The sequence below is a fragment of the Phyllopteryx taeniolatus genome, chromosome 9 (genome assembly GCF_024500385.1).
Source record: "Phyllopteryx taeniolatus isolate TA_2022b chromosome 9, UOR_Ptae_1.2, whole genome shotgun sequence".
Lineage (NCBI taxonomy): Eukaryota > Metazoa > Chordata > Actinopteri > Syngnathiformes > Syngnathidae > Phyllopteryx > Phyllopteryx taeniolatus.
Window position 1 is genome coordinate 3377480 of NC_084510.1, and position 22500 is coordinate 3399979.

The 22500-nt window shown below is 41.3% G+C and overlaps 1 protein-coding gene across 8 annotated transcripts in view; it reads right to left on the reverse strand.

Annotated features, from left to right (window-relative positions):
- Nucleotides 1-3924: 3924 nt before the first annotated feature.
- Nucleotides 3925-22500, reverse strand: part of atxn7l2a (ataxin 7-like 2a) — a 68942-nt gene continuing 50366 nt past the window's right edge. For 6 of the 8 annotated variants that reach the window (XM_061784506.1, XM_061784505.1, XM_061784503.1 and 3 more), the window contains 2 exons: nucleotides 21722-21795; nucleotides 12293-12619 (listed from right to left, as the gene is read on the reverse strand). In XM_061784506.1, the coding sequence (XP_061640490.1) occupies nucleotides 12499-12619; nucleotides 21722-21795 (195 nt within the window). In that variant the 3' untranslated portion in view covers nucleotides 12293-12498. Of the gene's footprint in view, nucleotides 3982-12292; nucleotides 12620-21721; nucleotides 21796-22500 lie in introns of those variants that run through there. The other 2 variants (XM_061784510.1, XM_061784511.1) reach the window with 2 other exon arrangements.

The window sequence follows — 22500 nt, forward strand, 5'->3', positions numbered from 1 at the left end:
CGGCCATCTTTTCGTGACCTCAAACTGAAATGAACTTGCGTTCTGCAGCAAGGCAATAATCCAAAACACCAGGAAGTTCACCTGAATTATATTGAGATGCTGTGGCATGACCTTGAAAAGCCGGTTCATGCTCGAAAACCCTCCAATGTGGCTGAATTACAACAATTCTGCAAAGATTAGTAGGCCAAAATTCCTCCACAGCACTGTAAGTGTCATTGCAAGTTATCGCAAACGCTTGATTGCAGTTGTTGCTGCTAAGGTTGGCCCACCCAGTTTTTAGGTTTAGGGGGCAATTACTTTTTCCACACAGGGCCATGTAGGTTTGGATTTGTCTCTGTCTTCATAATAAAACGTTTCATTTCAAAACTGCATTTTGTGTTTACTTGTGTTGTCTTTCACTAATAATTAAATTTGTTTGATGAGAAACATTTAGGTTTGACAAAAATCAGGACGGGGCAAACACTTTCACACCACTGTATAGATATAGACAGATATATACATTTTACACACACATATATAAAAATATATATCAAAATGTGTGTGTGTATATATATATATATATAGAGAGAGAGAGAGAGAGAAACCACCAGGCGATTGAACAGCTTGGTGGTTCCTAAATACACAAGTTGGCGCCAAACCAAATGACAGCAACCAATCCGGTTCGAGATGTATATCTGTGTGGATATTGCTGTGACTTCTTTCATCCACTAGATGTCACTCATGTTCTCACTGAAGCACCAAAGCTCCAAACCTGTTCCGCTACAAATTGAAGGAAAGCCTCCAATCTTACATATATATGTATATATTTTTATTAAACATATATACAGTAGATATGCATATATGTAATTCCTCCATTTATTAGATGGCTGGACACATTTTAATATTTTTTTCCGCTTGTTTTTGTCATTTAAAATCATATACAGACCCTTTCCAAAAAATTAGATTATGGAAAAGTTTATTTTTTTCCATAATTCTGTTCAAAACAATCTTTCATAGATTATAGATTCAGGGCCCACATGCACTTTAGCACTGATGGGATTTAGCGTTTATTTTAGTCTTCAAACCAACGTAAGAGTCGATGACCGAAAAAAAATAAGCTTAACATTGAGCTAAAACTTCACCATCGCAACTTTACATCACAGTATCTCAAACACTAAGCTTGTGGCTCATCGGTGGGTAAGGATAGGAATCAACGTTTTATACCATTTGGTTCCAGCCATAAAATCACTGGTGCCGTGTGAAGTTACTTTTCGCGCCAAAATGCTGAGTTCCAGTGCGTACCCTTCAAAATAAAAGGCTACAAGCGTAAAACATGAAGTCAAGTTAAAACTTGCACATATAAACCATTTGACGTGATACAACAGTCCCAAATAATGATTTTAGCAATGCTATATTTATCTTTTAGCTGAAACATTAATTAATGAATATTAAGTCAATTGAGTTAGTTCCACACACTTGCCTTTTAGTTCATAGGTTTGATATTGATACTGGTTATAAAGAACCCCGAGTCAAACATTCATTTTATTCTATGCTGTGGGCTGCTAACAAAATGGATGTTCATAATTTGGAGACCCTTTGTTTAAACCATGCAAACCTTTTGACCCAGCCCCTTGAAAGAATCAGAATCGAGAATTGTTTGGAACCAGAATTGAAGTAGGGAACAGGAATTGCTCAAACTCAAACGATGCCCAACACTATCCCAGGTGTCATTAAATTGCTTCAGTTTGGTTCAATTGTCTCAGCTGGGTTCAATATGGGGAAGACTGCAGACTTGACAACTGGCCAGAAGACCATCATTGATAGCCACAAAGGTTCATAGCTAAGGAGGCTGGCTAGTCACAGAGTGATGTGTCCAAGCATATCAATGGAAACTCTAGTGGAAGGACAAAATGTGACAGAAGAAGATGCACCAGCAAAAGAGATGACCGTGGGCTTCAGCGGATTATCAAACAGAGAAGATTCAAGAATCGAGCAGAGATCCAGAAAGAGTGGAATGAGGCAGGAGTCACAGCTTCACGAACCACCACATTTAGACGCATCCGGGAGATGGGTTACAACTGTCGGGTTCCTCGGGTCAAGCCACTTCTGAGCCTGAGCCAACGTAAAGCCTCTCAACTGGGCCGAGGAGGAGGACTGGACTGTTGGCCACTGTTCCAAGGTCCTCTTTGCCGATGAAAGTAAAGTGTGCCTTTCATTCGGGAATCAAGGTCCAAGGGTTTGGAGGAAGATGGGTGAAGAACAGAACCCAAGCTGCTTGAGGTCCAGTGTGAAATATCCACAGTCAGTCATGATTTGGGGTGCAATGTCCAGTGCAGGTGTTGGTAAACTGCTTTCTTAAATCCAAGGTCACCGCAACAGTCTACCAGAATGTTTTAGAGGACTTCATGATTCCTTCTGCTGAGGATCTGTATGGAGATGCAGAGTTCATCTTCTAGCAGGACTCGGTCCCTGCCCATACCGCCAGAAGCACCAAGACCTGGTTTGATGCCCATGCCATCACAGTGCTTGACTGGCCAGCCAACTTGCCGGATCTAAATCCCATTGAGAATCTATGGGGTATTATCTAGAGGAACATGAGGGGCACCAGACTCAAAAACAAAGAAGAAATCTGGGCTTCCCAGGCAATGCCACGGCGCATCGAGGCAGTGATTAAAACAAAGGGATTGTATCGAAATATTGAAGATTAACATATTGTTTTCAAAGTACCATATTTGTATTGATTTAATGTGACCCTAATTTCTTTATTCTTTTTTTCCTATAAAAACTGAAAAGTAAATTGTGATTTCTTCACAGTATTCTATTTTCTTAAATTCCTGATTCCGTGGGTTTTATTAGCTGGAAGCCCAAATTATGTAAAAATAAATAAATTAATACTTGAAATTGTTTAAATTGTGGGCCCTCAATCTATAATCTATGAAAGTTTAACCTTTTGAATGGAATTACGGAAATAAATTAACTTTTTCATGATATTCAAATTTTTGGGAAATTTCCTATCTTTTCCCTTTTAATTCTAGGTAAGGTGTTTATTAGACTGGAGGCCAAAATGAATTTTTAACTTTTAACAAATTTCTCTATCTCTCATTTTACACATCTCCATGGTAGTATCAATGGCATTGCAGAATTTTAAGAACGTCCAAACTTCAAGCGGACTGCTCTGTGCCTTTTCGTGAGAAGTGGCTTCCGACTTGCCACTCTACCATCAAGGCTTGATTGGTGGAGTGCATTAATAATGGTTTACCTTCTGGATAGTTCTATCTTTGCAAGGGAACACCGGAGCTCCGCCTAAATGACCATCGGGTTCTTGTTCACCTCTCTGACCAAGGCCCTTCTTCCCCGGTGACTCATCTTGGTTCGACAGCCAGATCTAGGAAGGGTCCTGGTGGTTCCAAACTTCTTCCATTTACGAATAATCGAACCAGAGTGCTTTTCGGAACCTTCAATGCTGCTGAAATTCTTTTTGTATCCTTCCCCAGATTTGTGCCTTGACACAATCCGGTCTCAGAGGTCTGCAGACTCTGATATGCCCTGCCAACTATGAGACCTTATATAGACAGGTGTGTGCCATTCCAAATGATGTTCAATCAACTGAATTTACCACAGGTGGACTCCATTCAAGTTGGAGAAGCATCTCAAGTATGATCAGTGGAAATCAAATGAACCTGAGCTGGAGTTTGAGTGTCATAGCATGTGAAAACTTATGTACCTATTATGTTTGAATGTTGAATTTTTTTAAATAAATTTACACAAATGTCTGAAAATAGGTTTACTTTGTCATCATGGGATAGTTTATGTAGTTTGTGATTCTTCACAGTATTGAAATAAAACTATACTAAAATCAGCTTTAGAACACGTCTCTAACATAGCAAAATGTGGAAAACGTGAAGGGGTGGAAATACTTTCTGGTGGCACTGTATTCATTATTAAGTCTATACCATAAACTTACCGCAAGTGCCATACACAACGGATGCCAAGAAAACAGACCTGGAAGACAGAGAGTCGGGTTTACAGTTTAATAGTGGTGATTGTGGGCTTGTTTCTTATGCAAGCACACAACCAAAGTATTACTATTATATTCATATTAATTATTATATATATAATATTAATTATCGTTCATACATGGTTGGTAGTCTAATTTATTTTCAACAGTTATAAAATATACCTTTTAAGGGTTTATCTTTTTCAAGATACTGTACAGTCAGTGCTCAAGATAGATGGGTACACTACTCCCCCTATGAAAAGTAAGCTTTGGATCCATTTCTTCGTGACAAGAACAATTTTCCAAATTGTATTAGTTTCACCTGTGGTTGAATTCTGAGGAGTTAGAATTCTCTAATCCTGTACCAATACAAATGTATAAAATTTAGGGGTGCAACGGTTCATAAAGTCCACAGTTCGATCGTATCTCAGTTTTGTGGTCACGGTTTTCGGTTCGGTACATGTTGACTCCTAGGAAAGTCAATTATAATATTAGTCTTGTCTTGTTAGGTTAAAATTGAAAGTATATCTTCGCCCTTACCCTTACTTGCTATAACTGCATCAAGCCTGCGACCAATTGACTTCACCAGACTGTTGCATTCTTCATTTGAAAAGCTTTTCCAGGCCTTTACCGCAGCCTCTTTCAGTTCTTGTTTGTTTCTGGGTCTTTCTCCCTTTAGTCTCCTCTCCAGGAGATAAAATTCATGCTCTCTTGGGTTAAGTTCAAGTGATTGACTTAGCCAGTCCAAGACCTTCTACTTTTCCCCCCTGATGAAGTCCTTTGTTGTGTTGGCAGTGTGTTTTGGCCCATTGTCGTGTTGCATGGTGAACCTTCTCCCGATTGGTTTGGATGCATTTTTCTTTATTAGGCTTATGCCACCAAATATTAAATGTTATTGACTTTACACAGCCATTTACACACAGAAAGACGGTTCTTTCTGTGTGTAAATGGCGGAGAAGTGTCCATAAAAAGTACATCTCAAACCTGTATGGCTAATGACGCCAGATAAGGGTTCACTTCCTGGTTTTGATTCAACCTCGTTGGAAAATGGATGAATGGATTTAGGACATGGGTCTTCTTCTTTTGTTTTTAATGGCTGTTCGCAAACTGTAAAGAGTGCATTCCCGCCACTTATCGATCTGCAGTGGTCACTGCTTGGGGTCGCGCGTGGGCTGCACCATATCCAAAAAGCCGCAGAAAACAAAGTCTGGACACTCTTTGAACTAATTTCTCCGCATTGTTTAAATGCGCGTCACATGTTTTAAAGACGCCATGTTGTCTCAAATATTGTTTTCCGTTATTAGGATTCCCAAACAGTTTCCTGACCGGACACGCCATGCTCCAATATTACTGGCTCCAGGACACGCGTCGGTGCTCTATGATTGGCTGCTGTACCCGGTAGAACACGCCCTACTGCTTCCAGGCGGGAAAAGATGTGACGTGTGTGAGGCATCGTTAGTATGATTCCAACAAGTCATAACCAATCCTAAACCGCCTTAAGCCCCAACCCGAGCCCTACGCCGAACCATAACAAACTTCTTTGTTTTAATTTCCTACAGATGTGATACATATTCGGATATTTGGTCTGTGTAGCCTGCTCCCTCGACGTCCTCCCGCGACGCAGGAGCCAATCATGTTGCAGCAGGCCGTGTCCTGCCTGGAAACTATGTGGAAATCCTAATAACACGTCATTGCCTGGCATTAGACTCGGACAGTTGCGGTTTGAGGCTAAATGGTTGGTTGTAAGGACAAGCCATGCGGATGCATCATTGCCTGAAAAACTCCAAAAAGACGAACTCAATATGAATCAAATATTAAACAAAAAATAGTGTCATTACATTAAAGAGGTGAATAATGACTTAAAAAACATTTTCTTTCAACGCACTGCCTTGGTTTTAAAAAAAGTATGTTGATTTATCAATCAGTCTATTTCTGATATGTTTCACAAACTGGCAATGATAATAATCTGTTTTCTCTCTCTCTCTCTCTCTCTCACTCTCTCTCTCTATATATACACACACATATATATATATATATATATATACACATATACACATATACATATATATATATATATATATACATATATATATATATATCCATCCATCCATTTTCTGAGCCGCTTCTCCTCACTAGGGTCGCGGGCGTGCTGGAGCCTATCCCAGCTGTCATCGGGCAGGAGGCGGGGTACACCCTGAACTGGTTGCCAGCCAATCGCAGGGCACATACAAACAAACAACCATTCGCACTCACATTCACACCTACAGGCAATTTAGAGTCTCCAATTAATGCATGTTTTTGGGATGTGGGAGGAAACCGGAGTGCCCGGAGAAAACCCACGCAGGCACGGGGAGAACATGCAAACTCCACACAGGTAGGGGGCGGGGATTGAACATGGGTCCTCAGAACTGTGAGGCTGACGCTCTAACCAGTCGTCCACCGTGCCGCCATATATGTATATATATATACATATATATATATATATATACGTATATATATGTATATATACGTATATGTATATATACGTGTATATATATATATATACGTATATGTATATATACGTGTATATATATATATATACGTATATGTATATATACGTATATATATATATATACACGTATATGTATATATACGTTTCTAGGCGCAGCCGAGGCGTATAAGGGGTCCGGTTTGGTGGCCCCGGTATTGCATCTCTGCTTTTTGCAGATGATGTGGTTCTGTTGGTTTCATCAAGCCGAGATCTCCAACTGTCACTTGAGCGGTTCGCAGCAGAGTGCGAAGCAGCTGGGATGGGAATCAGCACCTCCGAATCTGAGACCTGGGAACGCCTCGGAATCCCCCCGGAAGAGCTGGATGAAGTGCCTGGGGAGCGGGAAGTCTGGGCGTCCCTGCTAAAGCTACTGCCCCCTCGACCCAACCTCGGATAAGCGGTAGAAAATGGATGGATGGATGGAAAAGTCTGACTTCATCAAATTACTGAATGCACTTCCTCAACAATATTTGTCCATGAGTAGGAGTACAATGCAGTATGAACAAAACAATCCCCAATTATCCACATATTCGATTCAGGGGTCGTCTATCCTAGACAAAAAATGTAATAATAAATTCATAAGGCAATAACTTACCCAAAAAAATATTTTCTGAAAGACAAAACAAAAACGGCATTCATCGTAAATTTGATGAGACTAAAGTAACTAAATTATGAACCATATATTTGAAACTTCCAATACCTTCCAAAAAAATCATAAATAATATCTACCCATCAAAAGAATTTAATATTGAAGATAATATCTGCTCATTCTGTAGGAAAGTGACCCTAGTGAGGATAAGCAGTACGGAAAATGGATGGATGGATATTGAAACCACTGACCATGTGTTCTTCTCATGTCCAATAATACAATAATTTTGGAAGGATGTACTGTACATCTTTGAATGACGCCTATGCAAAGGTGGGAAGTAACGAAGTTGGACGCAGAATTATTGAGTTTCTCTGAATGAACGAAAGGACAGCATTGTCAGTAGGAGATAAGTGATGTTTTTCCCCACCTTTCACCTAACAGAGGAGGGGGCTTATGACATCACCAATCTCCTACTTACAATTCCATCCTTTTGTCCAGTCCAAAGAAACTCAATAATTCTGGTTCCAAGAAACAGCACAGCCTCATTGACCGTTAAGGCTTCTTTATCCTCGCGCGGACGGCCACCGCGCTGACGTCACTGCGGCTGTCCCACGCGTAGTTTGCCTTTATACTCGAGCGCAACCCACACGCGCTGTTTTGAAAGTGTGCTGCAGTTCTCCTCCAAGTCGCTACGGCTGGTATTGGATAGGACACCACAGGGTGGAGTTTCCTCTGCATTTTTTTCCATTTCCGGTAGCCGTTTTTACTTTCCTTTCAGTAACAAGGAACGAAGCAACAAAAATGTCGACCGCGACAGAACAAATGGACCGAGATGACCAGATGATACGTTTAATTATGCTGCAAAATCGATCGAGAAGGCGGCGACGTAGATGGTATGTAGAACCAATGGGCATGCTGGTATGTCATCACAGCATGTGACTAAAACGGACCAATCACGAGAGATGATCTCCGTGGCGTTCGACGCGCAGCAACTATTTTTGTCGGGTGGGCGGCAAGCTACGCAGAGGGGCCACAAGGGGCAATTCGTCGGTTACGTGATGCAATGCGGGCGTTGTCGGCCATGCGACCGCGGGAATATAAAGAGGCCTTTACGTAACTCCACGACCACTTTACAATTGAATGGTATATCAATGGGAGAGTTTCAACTCAACGACTCTGGTGGATTGACAATTGCCTCTTGGCCAGGCTGCTTAACGGCTTTCCCCCTTTTTTACATTCCAAAAGAATGATTCACGTGATGCGGGGTATGCATCTAAGTTGGAGCATAAATAGTTGAGTCTTCCACACAAACACTGGCTAGTGCAGCCTCACTAAGCCTTGTTGCATGAACTGATGAAGCCTGCTCGGATGAGAGGTGAAACGTCTTCTAAGACAAACAGAACAGGCCAGTTGCGATCGATTCATCGGTGCCCTGAATGTGTGGGAATCCTAATAATGCATCGTAGATGCTTTGAGCCATGTGCCTATGGCGACGCGAAGCTGGTGGGAGCGAAGTGTTGGCACATTCCATGTAGCCAAACTAATGGGGGCAAAGTTTTGGCGCATTCCGTGTTTGTGGATGGAAGGGTCGGAAACCAAAATAACAAGGATGCCTGCGTATGGTTGCACACACGTCGTACAATCACAACAAGGGAACTCCGAACTCGGAATAACCTTTCATTGGTAAGAATGCTTTTTGGCTCTTTATTTCAAAAGTGCTGCAATGCTTTGGGTGAACCACGTTAGTTTTTTAGAAAGCTAGCTTGTTGCAGTCTAGCTCGCTGGCAGTAAATTATATCACGTTTGAGCCTTAACATACTGTATATATATATTTCCAGCACATTTATTTGCCCGCCATAACCGTTAAAGTCCCAACCTGAAAATAGCCATAATTTGCTTATTTTCTATGACAGCACGGTGGGCGACTGGCTAGCACATCCGCCTCACAGTTCTGAGGACCCAGGTTGAAATTTGGCCTCACCTGTGTAGATTTTACATGTTCTTCCCGTGCCTGCGTGGGTTTTCTCCGGTTTCCTCCCACATCCCCAAAACATGCATCGTAGGTTAATTGAAGACTCTAAATTGTCCGTAGGTATAAATGTGAGTGAATGGTTGTTTGTTTATATGTGCCCTGCGATTGGCTGGCAACCAGTTCAGGGTGTACCCCGCCTCCTGCCTTCAGTTAGCTGGGATAGGTTTCAGCATACCCAAAACGAGTTGCTCTTCAAAATTCCATTAGCTTGTGCTACTGCGCTGTCTTCAAACATTTGATAATTATCATGTGGTATTCATCCTTTATTGTACGTATGTGTGTGCTACTTGTTTCAACCATAGCACATTTAACAACAACAACAAAAATTGACAATGATGGTGAACAATGCAAATTACATTTGTCCTTGGGCACCTCCTTTGCAGCCTCTGACTCAAATGTCAGCTGCCTTTAAAAATCACATGGTTCTATTCGACTAGGTTGGTCATTGTCACTTGAAGAAAGTGATGCGTGGGTATCCGTTGGGGGGGGGGGATGTTGAATGATCTAAAGAAGGGGTCCGCAACAAAATTTGGCCCTGGGCAAATTTTTTCCCTGACAATTCAATCGCAGGCCGAAATTACATTTTCATCAGGCAAACCCTGCTGCTTTTCTTACTAAAAAACAAAAACGTTTTTTCCTCTTTCATACTATTAGATTGTGTACAAAAACTGAATTAAATTATTTAAAATAAATGAATTTGCTATAGGCTGTTATTAGGGTGTTACTGCTGCAGTTCCTCACAGTGTCGTGAAACAGATCTGGCGATAATGAGGCGACTCTTTAATCACTTACACACACACACACAGTCTTTTAAGACTTAAGAGTTAAATAGTTGCTATTTAAAAAAAACACTTCTGAGCCTAATTAATTTAAATTACATTTAGGCCTATTGTAATGATTTGGCTATCCATTAGTAAAGCTGCCTATTCTCACGTGACATCTTGATGCTGTTTTTTTTTTCTTTGTTGTTGTTGGGATAACGTGTGAGACATTAGCTCAAGATCGGACATGGGCTGCGCGGAGCAGACGGGATGTTGGCTGCGCGAAGCGGAGATCCGCCGCGGTGGCCAGAGCTCTGCCAGGCTTTGTTATGCTTGGGCGGGGATGGCAGCCCGATCAATTACAAAGCAACGTTCAGCCAGGTGAGGTGCGTTTGAGCTGATGATGTGTCCTGCAATTCAAATTAGTTGTCACTACAATTTTTTTTATTGGGCGATTAATGCACACCCCTTATGTAAACAGTGAAAGACGGCGAAGCTGCCGTTTTGTCGACATTACTTGTCAGCCAATCAGTATATTTCTTGTGCGGCCATTCTGGTATTTAAATACTGTAACAAGGAAGTGAAGTGAGCGCCGTTGATCTAAAGGAGAGAAGTCTAAAAGAAATAAAAAGTAATATGACATGCCTGAAATGTAGCATTTGGCAGTTGCCCAGATACAAGTGAAAAGAAAATATCACATCTGATCCAAAATCTTCAAAATGGTTTTGCTGTTAAATACAGATCTTTCTTTTCAACATATATTTTTTTTAATTATCTACCTAGTAGTTAAGGGGGAAACATTAGATCTCGACTGATATTTGTCAAGCTGAAAACCAAACCCCTGAACATTGATTACAGCTGATTTTTCAATGACTCTTACCTTCTTCCACTGAAGTTCCATCTATTGACAATTGCAAAAATATTACTTCCAAGTTTCTTACATCTCCCGAGTTTAACTCTCTTAAAAAGTCAGTGAAGTATGACCTATTTTTTTTTTTTCATGAGTGTGCTTATGCCCAAAGTCTCAATAGAAATTAATGGAGTGGAGGAACAGGACCATGGCAGGACTCCCATTTCAAGATGGCGGCCACTTTGCACATTGCTCCAATTTGCTCTCAAAGCCCAGGCTCCATGTGTTACATATTACAGTATATCTATTGTGGTTACTGCTAGCCCTAAATGGCCATCACCTCCCACAATGTAGCACAACTTCTTGCGTTGTATTGTGGGAGGTGGCGGCCATTTTGTGCAAAATACAAAAATACCTGAAGGACGGACAGAGCCAATGATGTTCATGCGGAGTGAGAAAAAGCACAGAGTTCTCAGCCTTCCGCGGCCATGCCAAGATTGTTCATAAACCGAATAGTAACCCGAGGTAATTTTTCTTTAAAAAAAATAAATAAATAAATGTTCATAAATCACCGATGGTGTAGTGGTACATTCGCCTGACTTCGGCGCAGGCAGCGTGGATTCAGTTCCCATTCAGTGATGGTGTGAAAGTGAGTGTGAATGGTTGTCTGTCTCTGTATGTGCTCTGCAATTGACTGGCGACCAGTTTAGGGTGTAGTCTGCCTTTCGCCCAAAGAAAGCTGGGATAGGCTCCAGCACCCCGTGACCCTGAATAGGATAAGTGGTGTAGAAAATGGATGGATGAAAATTGTTCATAAACCCAATTGTTTTTAAATGGAGGTTCCACTGCATATAATTCATTGATACACATTTTTGTAAACATGAACAAAGCCTAAACATTGAATATCTTTGGTGGCTCTGTGATGAAATTTGTGTTAAAAAAAAAAAAAAAGACATTGTAGACATTTAAAGTTCTTGTGGTTAATAAATGTGTATAACTTAGACATGCTGAAATACGATACTAATTCCGATGAAGTCCTGCTGGGACGCATCACACAAATTCAGGAGATTATTGCATAAACATTCAGTAATTAAACCACAGAAGCACAGCACATAGCCGCTTGAATTAGTTTAGGGTGGGTGACAAAAAAACCCAAAGGAATGTGGTTTCGACACCCACTGTGGAAGAACGTTTTGGAAAGATGCTAGTCTGAATCCTGACAACTGTTGAGGTGCCCTTGAGCAAGGCACAAAAAGAGTGTTTGATTAGTGAGTTTGGTGGTTGTGCGATGGTAACGTCCCATCCACAGGAACAATGGTGAGAAATTAAGGTCGCAGAAGAACACATTAAAGGAAAGCATTTTTTTTTAAATTCCCCAGTCAGACATTTTGAAAATGTGAGTTGCTGTCAAATGAAGAATAAAAAATAAATGGTCTGATGCTTAAACTGAAGCACAACTATTGTTCTACATAGTAGACAAATATTACAGGTGTAACTAGCACAAGCATTTGATTAGAAGCTAGCTTTCTACTAGAAAAATCACAAAAGTCAGCAAATGTGTAAAAGAGGTTTAATTCTTTTTTTTTTTATAAAGAAAACCAACATATTTAATTTAGCAGCATAACCGGATCATCTTGAGGTATTTGAAGTTCATATCCATTCATTCAAAATATTTGATCCCTTCACCCTCAGCCTTTCATTCAGATGATCGCAAAGACACACTCAGCCGATTCCCGTCAAAGGATCCGTAAAGCAGCAGCTCACATGTTGTACAGAGTGCGCACATGCATGCACAATCCTGTTGCCACAGTCTTGTATTGGGTCGAGCTGGCTCCCTCTTGTGGCTTGTAAAGGCAGGCACAATTAATGGTGCAGTTTTGGCTGTGGGACAAAAAAATATATATATAATAATAATTTTAACAGCTGTCGTAGTGTTCCAAATTTCATATAATCAGTGTGTTCCTATTCTGCTAAAGTTGTGTATGTAACTTTGGGGTAAATTTTCTATATATGATGAAAATAATCTTCACCCACAAATTGAAATTAATACATAGTTGTGAGGACCTGTGAAGTTTCAGATGACGTTTTAGGCAGTGGTTAGCATGTCTGCCACCATCGAGAGGTCCTGAGAGGTCCAAAACTTCCAAAGCATCACAGTGTGATCGTACAGTGTTTTAACTGAAGCATTCTGATATAAATTATTTTCCTAATTAATTTTTACAATGATGTACTGTACTACAAAAGAACATTCACTGCCATTTATGCAGTGTCCCTGAACGCACCTAGCGCACTCATGCAGCTGCCGCATGCCTGCCTAGTTTCATTCTGATGAGCAAAATAGGAAATGCAGCCGGTTTATGTTCTTTCTATTAGCGTGTCCAAACAGGTCCCTCTGCTGGGGCCTCATGTACAAAGACGTGGATTTCCAACTGAAACATGGCGTACGCTCAAATCCAGAAAATATCGGACGCACAAAAATATCCAGATGTATAAATCTGTGGGTACGCATGAATCCAAGCACATTTCCTTCGTACATCCCAATCAATGTAGAACTGAGCGCACATTTTGGAGTAGCTGACCCCTCCCTTTCCACGCCCACAATTAAATATGCAAATCATATTTAAATGAACCCTGCACCTGAGATCACGATCTCTGCATGATCAGAAAAAAAGGAAAATGAGCAAGGTAATGGAGAAAAAAAAAATAATTCTGAATGTGAAGTTGCAGCATGAAGTAGAGGTGCCAAGAAAATCCTCTTTTGGCACGCTGTCCTCCAGCGTTTAAAACAAGCGAAAGAGGAGTGAATGGGACAGCATCTGTACGGCTGTCAATGCTGTGGAGTCAGAACAGTGCACACACGCTGAACTAAAAAAGAAGTGGTCAGACATTCAGGTGGATGTCCACCGCGCCAAAGTGTGGCCAAAACAGGTGGAAGAACCGGCGTGGAGGGCTTCACCCCGTTCGAGGAGAGAATCGCTGCAATCATGGGTGACACTACTCTCACATGTGGCCGACTGATTACCCCCAAGGTAATGCCATGTATTTTTTTTAACTCACAACAAATGTGTTCATACAGTAACCTACACTCAGCGCTATGAGAGAAAGGTTCACGCGTAACTGTTGTATGGTATTTGTAATCTTTTGAATTCAAATAGAAGCAGATCAGCATATCAAAGAGGATATCAAATTTTGACTCCTGTTTGATTACTCAATTAATTAGTTTAATACACAGGAGAGGACACACAGTCGCAGCCACGTGCTACATGTTCGGGGGATTCATTCACCGTCGCTGGTGTCTCCAGTGTCACAGACGTGGAGGATTCCTCCACCGTGCCTCACTAAAAAGAGTCCTTTGAATGTACTTAATTTGAACGTAGATCAGTTGCTCATGATAAAATGTGTTAAAATGACTACTCACCCCACTTCTCCCCAAAAGAAAAAAAAAACTGATTTTAATCATGTGCAACCGATGTACATGTTCAAATTCAATTCAAAGGATTATTTTTTTTAGTGCTGGCATCACTGGTGTCAGACGCGGAGGATGCATCCCCCGTTCCTGGCATCCCCAGCGTCTCCGACGCAATTACACTTCAAGAACCAGCTGCTGCTGCCGGCCGTGTCCTCACCCATGGAGTCACAAGAGGAGACTGAGGGCAATAGGCAGCATAAATGATCGCCTTGATCAATTTATAGGCGTCCTCACAAATAGTGATTCATTAAAATATACTGGTTAACAAGTGAATTCTGAGTCCTTGCCTCTTTAACATTGTTGAAATCAGCCATGAGTCTTTTGGGGAATGATGCAGCAAGTTTTTCTCACCTGGATCCGCTGGCATTCTTCCTTGCAGATCCACTCCAGTTCTGTCAGATTGGATGTTGAACGTTGGTGGGCAGCCATTTTCAGGTCTTTCCAGAGATGCTTTATTGGGTTTAAGTCAGGGCTCTGGGTGGGCCATTCAAAAACAGTCACGGAGTTGTTCTGAAGCCAGTCCTTCAATATTTTAGCTGTGTGCTTAGGGTTGTCTTTTTTTAAGGTGAACGTTCGGCCCAGTCTGAGGTTCTGAGCACTCTGGAGGTTTTCATCCAGGATATCCCTGTACTTAGCCGCATTCATCTTTTCTTGGATTGCAACCAGTCTCCCTATCCCTGCAGCTGAAAATCACACCCACAGCATGATTCTTCCACCACCATGCTTCACTGTTGGGACTGTACTGGACAGGTGATGAGCAGTGGCTGGTTTTCTCCACACATGCCACTTAGAATTAAGGCCATCAATTTCTATCTTGGTCTCATCAGAATCAGAATCATCTTTATTTGACAAGTATGTCCAAAAAAAACACAAGGAATTTGTCTCCGGTAGTTGGAGCCGCTTTAGTACGACAACAGACAGTGACTTTTTCTCAATGTCTTTGTCTCAAAAGTGTTCTGTCAATTTACTATCTGGTAATGCCGATACAAATTATTATTATTATTTTTTTGGACAATTGTGCAAAAAGATGCAGAGTCCTCGAGCACTTAGAGCAGTTCGAATGACTAATCTCGCAATAGTCCGGTGCAATGACCATTGTGCAAAGGGGGCCGAGACTTCAAGGAGTGTATGCAGTTTAAAGTGATGAGTAGTGCAATAATCTGGGACAATGTTGATTGTGCAAATGTTGCAGATACTCCTCAATCAGTGTGCAAATGGGGCAGATGCTATTTGTCAACAACAGATATATAAATAGTGCAGCGTGGTGAGACTACTATAGTGAGTGCACGAGTAATATACAATTGGCCTGACAGAAATGTGACAACAAACTCAGACAAAAATCAGACCAGAGAATCTTATTTCTCACCATCTTGGAGTCCTTCAGGTGTTTTTTAGCAAACTCCATGCGGGCCACTCTGCCATAAAGCCCCGACTGGTGGAGGGCTGCAGTGATGGTTGACTTTCTAGAACTTTCCTATCTTCCGACTGCATCTCTGGAGCTCAGCCACAGTGATCTTTGGGTTCTTCTTTACCTCTCCCACCAAGGCTCTTCTCCCCCAATTGCTCAGTTTGGCCGGACGGCCAGCTCTAGGAAGGGTTCTGATCGTCCCAAACGTCTTCCATTTAAGGATTACGGAGGTCACTGTGCTCTTAGGAACCTTAAGTGCAGCAGATTTTTTTTTTTGTAACCTTGGCCAGATCTGTGCCTTGCCACAATTCTGTCTCTGAGCTCTTCAGGCAGTTCCTTTGACCTCATGATTCTCATTTGTTCTGACATGCACTGTGAGCTGTAAGGTCTTCCTAATCAAGTCCAATCAGTATAATCAAACACAGCTGGACTCCTATGAAGGTGTATAACCATCTCAAGTATGATCAGAAGAAATGGACAGCACCAGAGTTAAATGTGTGTGTCACAGCAAAAGGTTCTGAATACTTATGGCTGGGTGATATTTTAGTTTTTCTTTTTTAATAAATGTGCAAAAATATCAACAATTCAGTTTTTTCTGTCAATATGTGTAGACAATGAGGGGAAAAAAATCAACTTCAATGATTTTAGCAAATGACAAAAGACAATGACCCTAAGCACACAGCTAAAATACCGAAGAAGTGGCTTCAGAACAACTCCGTGGCTGTTTTTGATTGGTCCAATGGCAAATGATCCCTAAATCCAGGTGTGAAAAACATGTTGCATCAATCCCAAAAAGACTCATGGCTGTAGTAGCTCAAAAGGCTGCTTCTCCTAAATACTGAGCAAAGGGTCTGAATACTTATGACTGTGTGATATTTCAGTTTTTATTTTTTAATAAATCAGCAAAAATTGAACAATTAATTTTTTTTTCTTTCAATATGGGGTGCTGTGTGTACATTAATGAGGAAAAAAAATTACTTAAATGATTTTAACAAATGGCTGCAATATAACAGAGTGAAAAATTTAAGGGGGTCTGAAAATTTGCCGTACCCACTGTATATATATCATATTATTTTGCCTTTGTTTACAGCCGACATCTTGACTTAGTCCACATAGTTTCTGCGCATGTACACATTTGTAGCTTCACTGAGATCTCCATGAAGTTTAAAAAAAAAAAGCTTGCCACTTAACGAAGCTTGCATTTAGCCTAGCTCCAAGGAGCTGCACGGATAACATGGAAGCGCCACAACAGAAGCCAAAAAAAGACGTGGCGACCGCAGGGGACTTGAATGGGAGAAAGTTAATCCAACACATTGTGAAAGATGATGAGAGCTGCTAGATAGCCAGCAGGCTAAGTAGCCAGCAGGCTAGCTGGAAAAGCGAGGATCCGCAAGGATTTATGGCACCGGAGACAATCGCAAAACAGACACGGCAGGGATTCTACCCCTGGCCAAGCTATGGCAAAGGATCTTCGTGACAGTAGGCTACTGTATTTTAATCTAAAAAGAAAACGTTTCTGTACGGAGACGCGGTAGCTAGAACACACCAGTCATAAGTCACAACGTGCCCACATCCTCTCTTATCTGTTCAATAGATAGTTTTTAAATTATAAAATTTTCAAATTTGATTTTTTTTGTTGGACTTGTTTTGGAACAGTACAAGGAGGAATGATTCGAACTGATTCGATAATTATTCGCCAATGTCAACAAGAATTGAGATTGGGGTTTTAGAGGGCGCGTCCGACCACTATGGACGCCAGAAAATCTGCAACCTTAATGAGGACAAGCGTGAGAGAAAGTGGATGAATGTTGCTTCAGTATTTCTGGCTTATATGGGTAACCCCATCAAAAAATAAAATAAATGTATGTACACAGTATATTATGCTGGAGATATACACAGCGACTGAAATAAGTATTTAACACGTCACCATTTTACTCAAATATATTTCCAAAGGTGCTATTGAAATGAAAATTTCACCAGATGTTGGGAACAACTCGCGTAATCCATCCATACAAAGAAAGTAGAACAAATAAGATCAGAAATTAAGTTGTGTGTAATAATGTGAAATGACACAGGGAAAAAGTATTGAACATGCAAACTGGAATTTAATACTTTGTATAAAAGCATTTGTTTGCATAGACAGCTTCAAGACGCCTCCTGTCGGGAGAAAGTCGTCACATGCTGGTGTCCTTTTGGCCCATTACTCCAAACAAGCAGTCTTGAAGAAGGTTCAGTGAGCTTCATCATTATCCTGCTGGAATGTCCACCCTTGTTTAATTTTCATCATCCTCGTAGATGGTAGCAGATTTTTGTCAAGAATGTCTTGGTTCATTTACCCATTCATCCTTCCTTCAATAATGTGAAGTTTACCAGTACCATTGGCTGAAATCCAGCCCCACACCAACATCTTGCCGCCCGCGAACTTCACTGTTGTTATGGTGTTTTTAGGGTGATGTGCAGTACCATTTCTCCTTCAAACATTGGTGTGCATTATGGCATCCAAACAGTTCAATTTTGCTCTCATCCGACCAGACTATATTCTCTCAGTATTTAACTGGCTTATCCGAATGTCATGCAGCAAACTTTAAATGAGCTTTGACATGCTTTTTTTCCCCCCAGCAATGGGGTCTTGCTTGATGAGCGTGCATCCAGGCCATGCCGGCAGAGTACATTACTTAGTTTTCCTTGTGACAACAGTACCTGCTAATTCCAGGTCTTTTTGTAACACTCCACAGGTGGTCCTTAGGTCCTGGACAACTCTTCTGATTATTCTTTGCACTCCTCTGTCAGAAATCTTACGAGGAGCACCTGATCGAGGCAAATTTATTGTGGTATGGTTGGCTTTCCACTTATGTATTATGGCCCTAACAGTGCTCACTGGAACATTCAGAAGCTTAGATATGCACCTGTAACCAATGCCGTTATGTTTTGCAACAATTAGTTTGCGATGGTCTTGAGACAGCTCTCTGCTCTTACCCATCATGAGATGTGTCTTGACAATGCGACCTTTTTGAAGGCCATCAACTAGGACTAAACTAGCTGATATTCATTTGCACTGACAAGGGGCTGGATTGCTCTGATTATTGATAGATTATAGGTGTTCTCTTGGCTTTCCATGCCTTTTTGCACACAACTTAATTTCTGAGCTTGTTTGTTCTACTTTCTTTGTAAGTACGGATTACTTGGGTTGTTCCCAACATCTGGTGAATTGTTCAGGTCAATAGCACCTTTGGAAGTATATTTAGTGAGAAAAATGGTGACGTGTTAAATACTTATTACAGCTGCTATGTGCGTGTGTGTAAGGTATACTCTCAGTGGCAAGGTACTGGAAGAAGGTACTCCTTCTCCCAGATACTGGAAGAGTATCTGGGAGAAGGAGGCATTACACAAGACCAATGCCCAATGGCTGGCAGACTTACAATCAGACAACAGCAACCTCCCAGAACAAGAACCAGTCGTCATAACAGTGGCAGATATCCAAGCAAGAGTGTCTAAGATGAAGAGCTGGACAGCACCAGGGCCCGACATGATTCACACCTACTGGCTAAAGAAACTAACTGCGCTCCATGTCTTTGTTCTGTCTCTCATCAATTTGGCGTCGCATTTTGCAACCGCTGTCTTGGCACTTTTCAATCGACGCATCGGTGACGTAGGCACGTTGTGTCATATATGCCACTGGCGTCTTTGCAACCGTCTCCGCGGTAAACGTGATTTGTTGTTTTGCTTTTCAATGTAATTTTTGATGTCCAAAATGCAAATTTTGACACGGAAACTGCGATGAGAGACCGCTTCATTTCAACCTTGCACACATACAGTGGGTACGGAAAGTATTCAGACCCCCTTACATTTTTCACTCTTTTTTATATTGCAGCCATTTGCTAAAATCATTTAAGTTATTTTTTTCTACATTCATGTACACACAGCCCCCCATATTGACAGAAAAAAAAAAGGAATTGTTGACATTTTTGCAGCTTTATTAAAAAAGAAACTTAAATATCACACGGCCATAAGTATTCAGACTCTTTGCTCAGTATTTAGTAGAAGCAGCTTTTTGAGCTAATACAGCCATGAGTCTTTTTGGGATTGATGCAAGTTTTTCATACCTGGATTTGGGGATCTCTGCCATTCCTCCTTGCAGATCTTCTCCAGTTCTGTCACGTTGGCTGGTGAACCTTGGTGGGCAGCCATTTTCAGGTCTTTCCAGAGATGCTCAATTGGGTTTAAGTCAGGGCTCTGGCTGGGCCATTCAAAAACAGTCACGGAGTTGTTCTGAAGCCACTCTGTCAGTATTTTAGCTGTGTGCTTAGGGTCATTGTCTTTTTTGAAGGTGAACCTTCGGCCCAGTCTGAGGTTCTGAGCACTCTGGAGAAGGTTTTCGTCCAGGATATCCCTGTACTTGGGGGCGCATTCATCTTTCCTTCGATTGCAACCAGTCTCGCTTTCCCTGCAGCTGAAAAACACCCCCACAGCATGATGCTGCCACCACCACGCTTCACTGTGGGGACCGTATTGGACGAAATGGACAGCACCCGACTTAAATATATGAGTGTCACTGCAAAGGGTCTGAATACTTATGTCTGTGTGATATTTCAGTTTTTCTTTAACAAATTAGCAAAAATTTCAACAATTACGTCTTTTTTCTGTCAATATGGGGTGCTGTGTGTATATTAATGAGGAAAAAAGAACAAATGATTTTAACAAATGGCTGCAATATAACAGAGTGAAAAATTTAAGAGGGTCTGAAAACTTTCCATACCCACCGTACGTAGGTAAGCAATGTTGTGCGTCAGTGGACGCACACTCACAGAGCTGTTTGCGTCCCTCATCATTTTTGTGCTTCTAGGACGAGGGACACACATCAAAGGAGATCCCTGCATACAGCTCAGGGTGTACCCCGCCTCTCGCCCAGAGTGAGCTGGGAGAGGCTCCAGCACACCCACGACCTTAGTGAGGATAAGCAGTACGGAAAATGGATGGACATACAGAGGGCCGAAATTACTTTCCAAGAGACCACTGTCAGAAAACCAATTTAAAAAAAATTCCAGTCAAGCCTCTTTGTGCACCTCCAAACAAAAAGTGGCTCGCTCACTCTTCCCGTCGTCCTCGGTAGCACAGGCCGCATCCCTGACTCTTTCATCCAATCACATTTAAACACTCGCTCATTCAATCACATTCAGATATTGTGAAGTATTGTGATTTTAAATATTAAAATTATGCTGTCTCTTCTTATGCTTAATCATCTTTTAACTGAATACTGGACATGCAGGCCACAACACAGGCTATAATTAAGAAGTCAAGGCGCCACTGCATCTTGCCGACTTGGTGACGGCGGACATTCTAGAAGACCGAAACAACTGCAAAGCTGAAAGTAGAGGACGAGACGCCAGTTAGTCTCAGTTAAAGCTGCTTAGATGTTGTGAAGGCCGAGTTCTGTACATGCTTGATGACACCAAGATGTTTTACAACTGGTAGCCTCCAGCTGTTAGCCTCCAGCAAGGCCTGAGTTAGAAAACCAATGGTACCCAAGAGGGAGATGAACGCCATAACTACCTCATGAACTTTACTAAACTTCAGACACCATTAAAACATAAACTACGTGGTTACATTAGGAAACTTCAGACACAATTAAAACCTAAGCACTTAATTCAACTAACTGCTAAGCATATAGTTTATAATTAAGCATATAGCTTATAGTTATATTGCATGGCCTAATTAACAACGATAAGATGCAATCATAAAAGAAGCTGAGACAATTATAAATCATAGTTGTGCAACATGAATATCTAACCTTCTGTGACACTATTAAAAACTCATGCCAGATAAAATAATCTTTATTCTAGCAAATCATGACCAATGGGTGGACTCAAAAACAAGATGGGCGAGTCCCAGAGAGAGTGTATTGAAGGCAATGTTCTTATTTTGCTAGTTCATTTTTTGTCATCTTGGCAAAGGTTTGGTTTGTTCAAAGCTTTGAATAAACATCTTGTGATCAGCTCTTGCTTTTGTCTTTTTGTTTTTCATCTGACCATTCAAGTCTTAGTCTAATTTTGCTTCCTGAAAACTAAGAGTTTAAATTTAATCCAGTCCATCATCATCATCATCTCACCAGCCGCTGGAGAGAGCTGTCCAGGGTGCTGAAAAGGGCTGTGGCCTGGACTGCGGCCCACCAAGGGGCAATGTCTGATCCAGAGGAGACAAATCAAGACATTAATATCTTCATGGCCTCACACACAGACAACTGTAACTTTGAAAACTAACACCAATTGACGTAAAACAACTGCAGGGTCAGTATTCGCGACAGTATATAATTATTGAATACAATTTAAAAAATACAGGAGGGAATGCTTTTCAATAATGCACTATATTGTAGCAAATCTAGAGTTGTGTTACATGGATGGTTGCAAGAGTTTTTTATCAGATCCAACTGTCTACGAGACCCTGAAGGCATCCGTGTTTTATGATTGGAGGAGTGAAGGCCATTGGAGGAAGAGGACGAGGAGCATGTCTACTGTCTGTGGGATGAAGGCTGACAGTTGAGATAAATGCTTATTGGATCTTTTATTTAGGGACATTAACAGTTTATTTTTCCAATAGAGGTTATTTCTTGACTACTACAATATATTGTATATCTTTTCACTGTTACAGCAGGGCTTTTGTTTGGTGAATTTGCTGACGGCTGACATGAGGATTTAAGGCTGTTTGTCAGTAGGCATGGGCCAACCGCGGTTTTGAAAAGTCAATGTTTCGATAACTGCTTCACTGTCCATTACCAGTAATTAGCTTTTTTTGTGGGGGGTTTGGGGTGCTGCAATATGTTTGGCTGCTTGCAAAGTTGTGACTGTCACTCGCAAAAATAAATAAATAAATGAAAACAATAGGGACGGC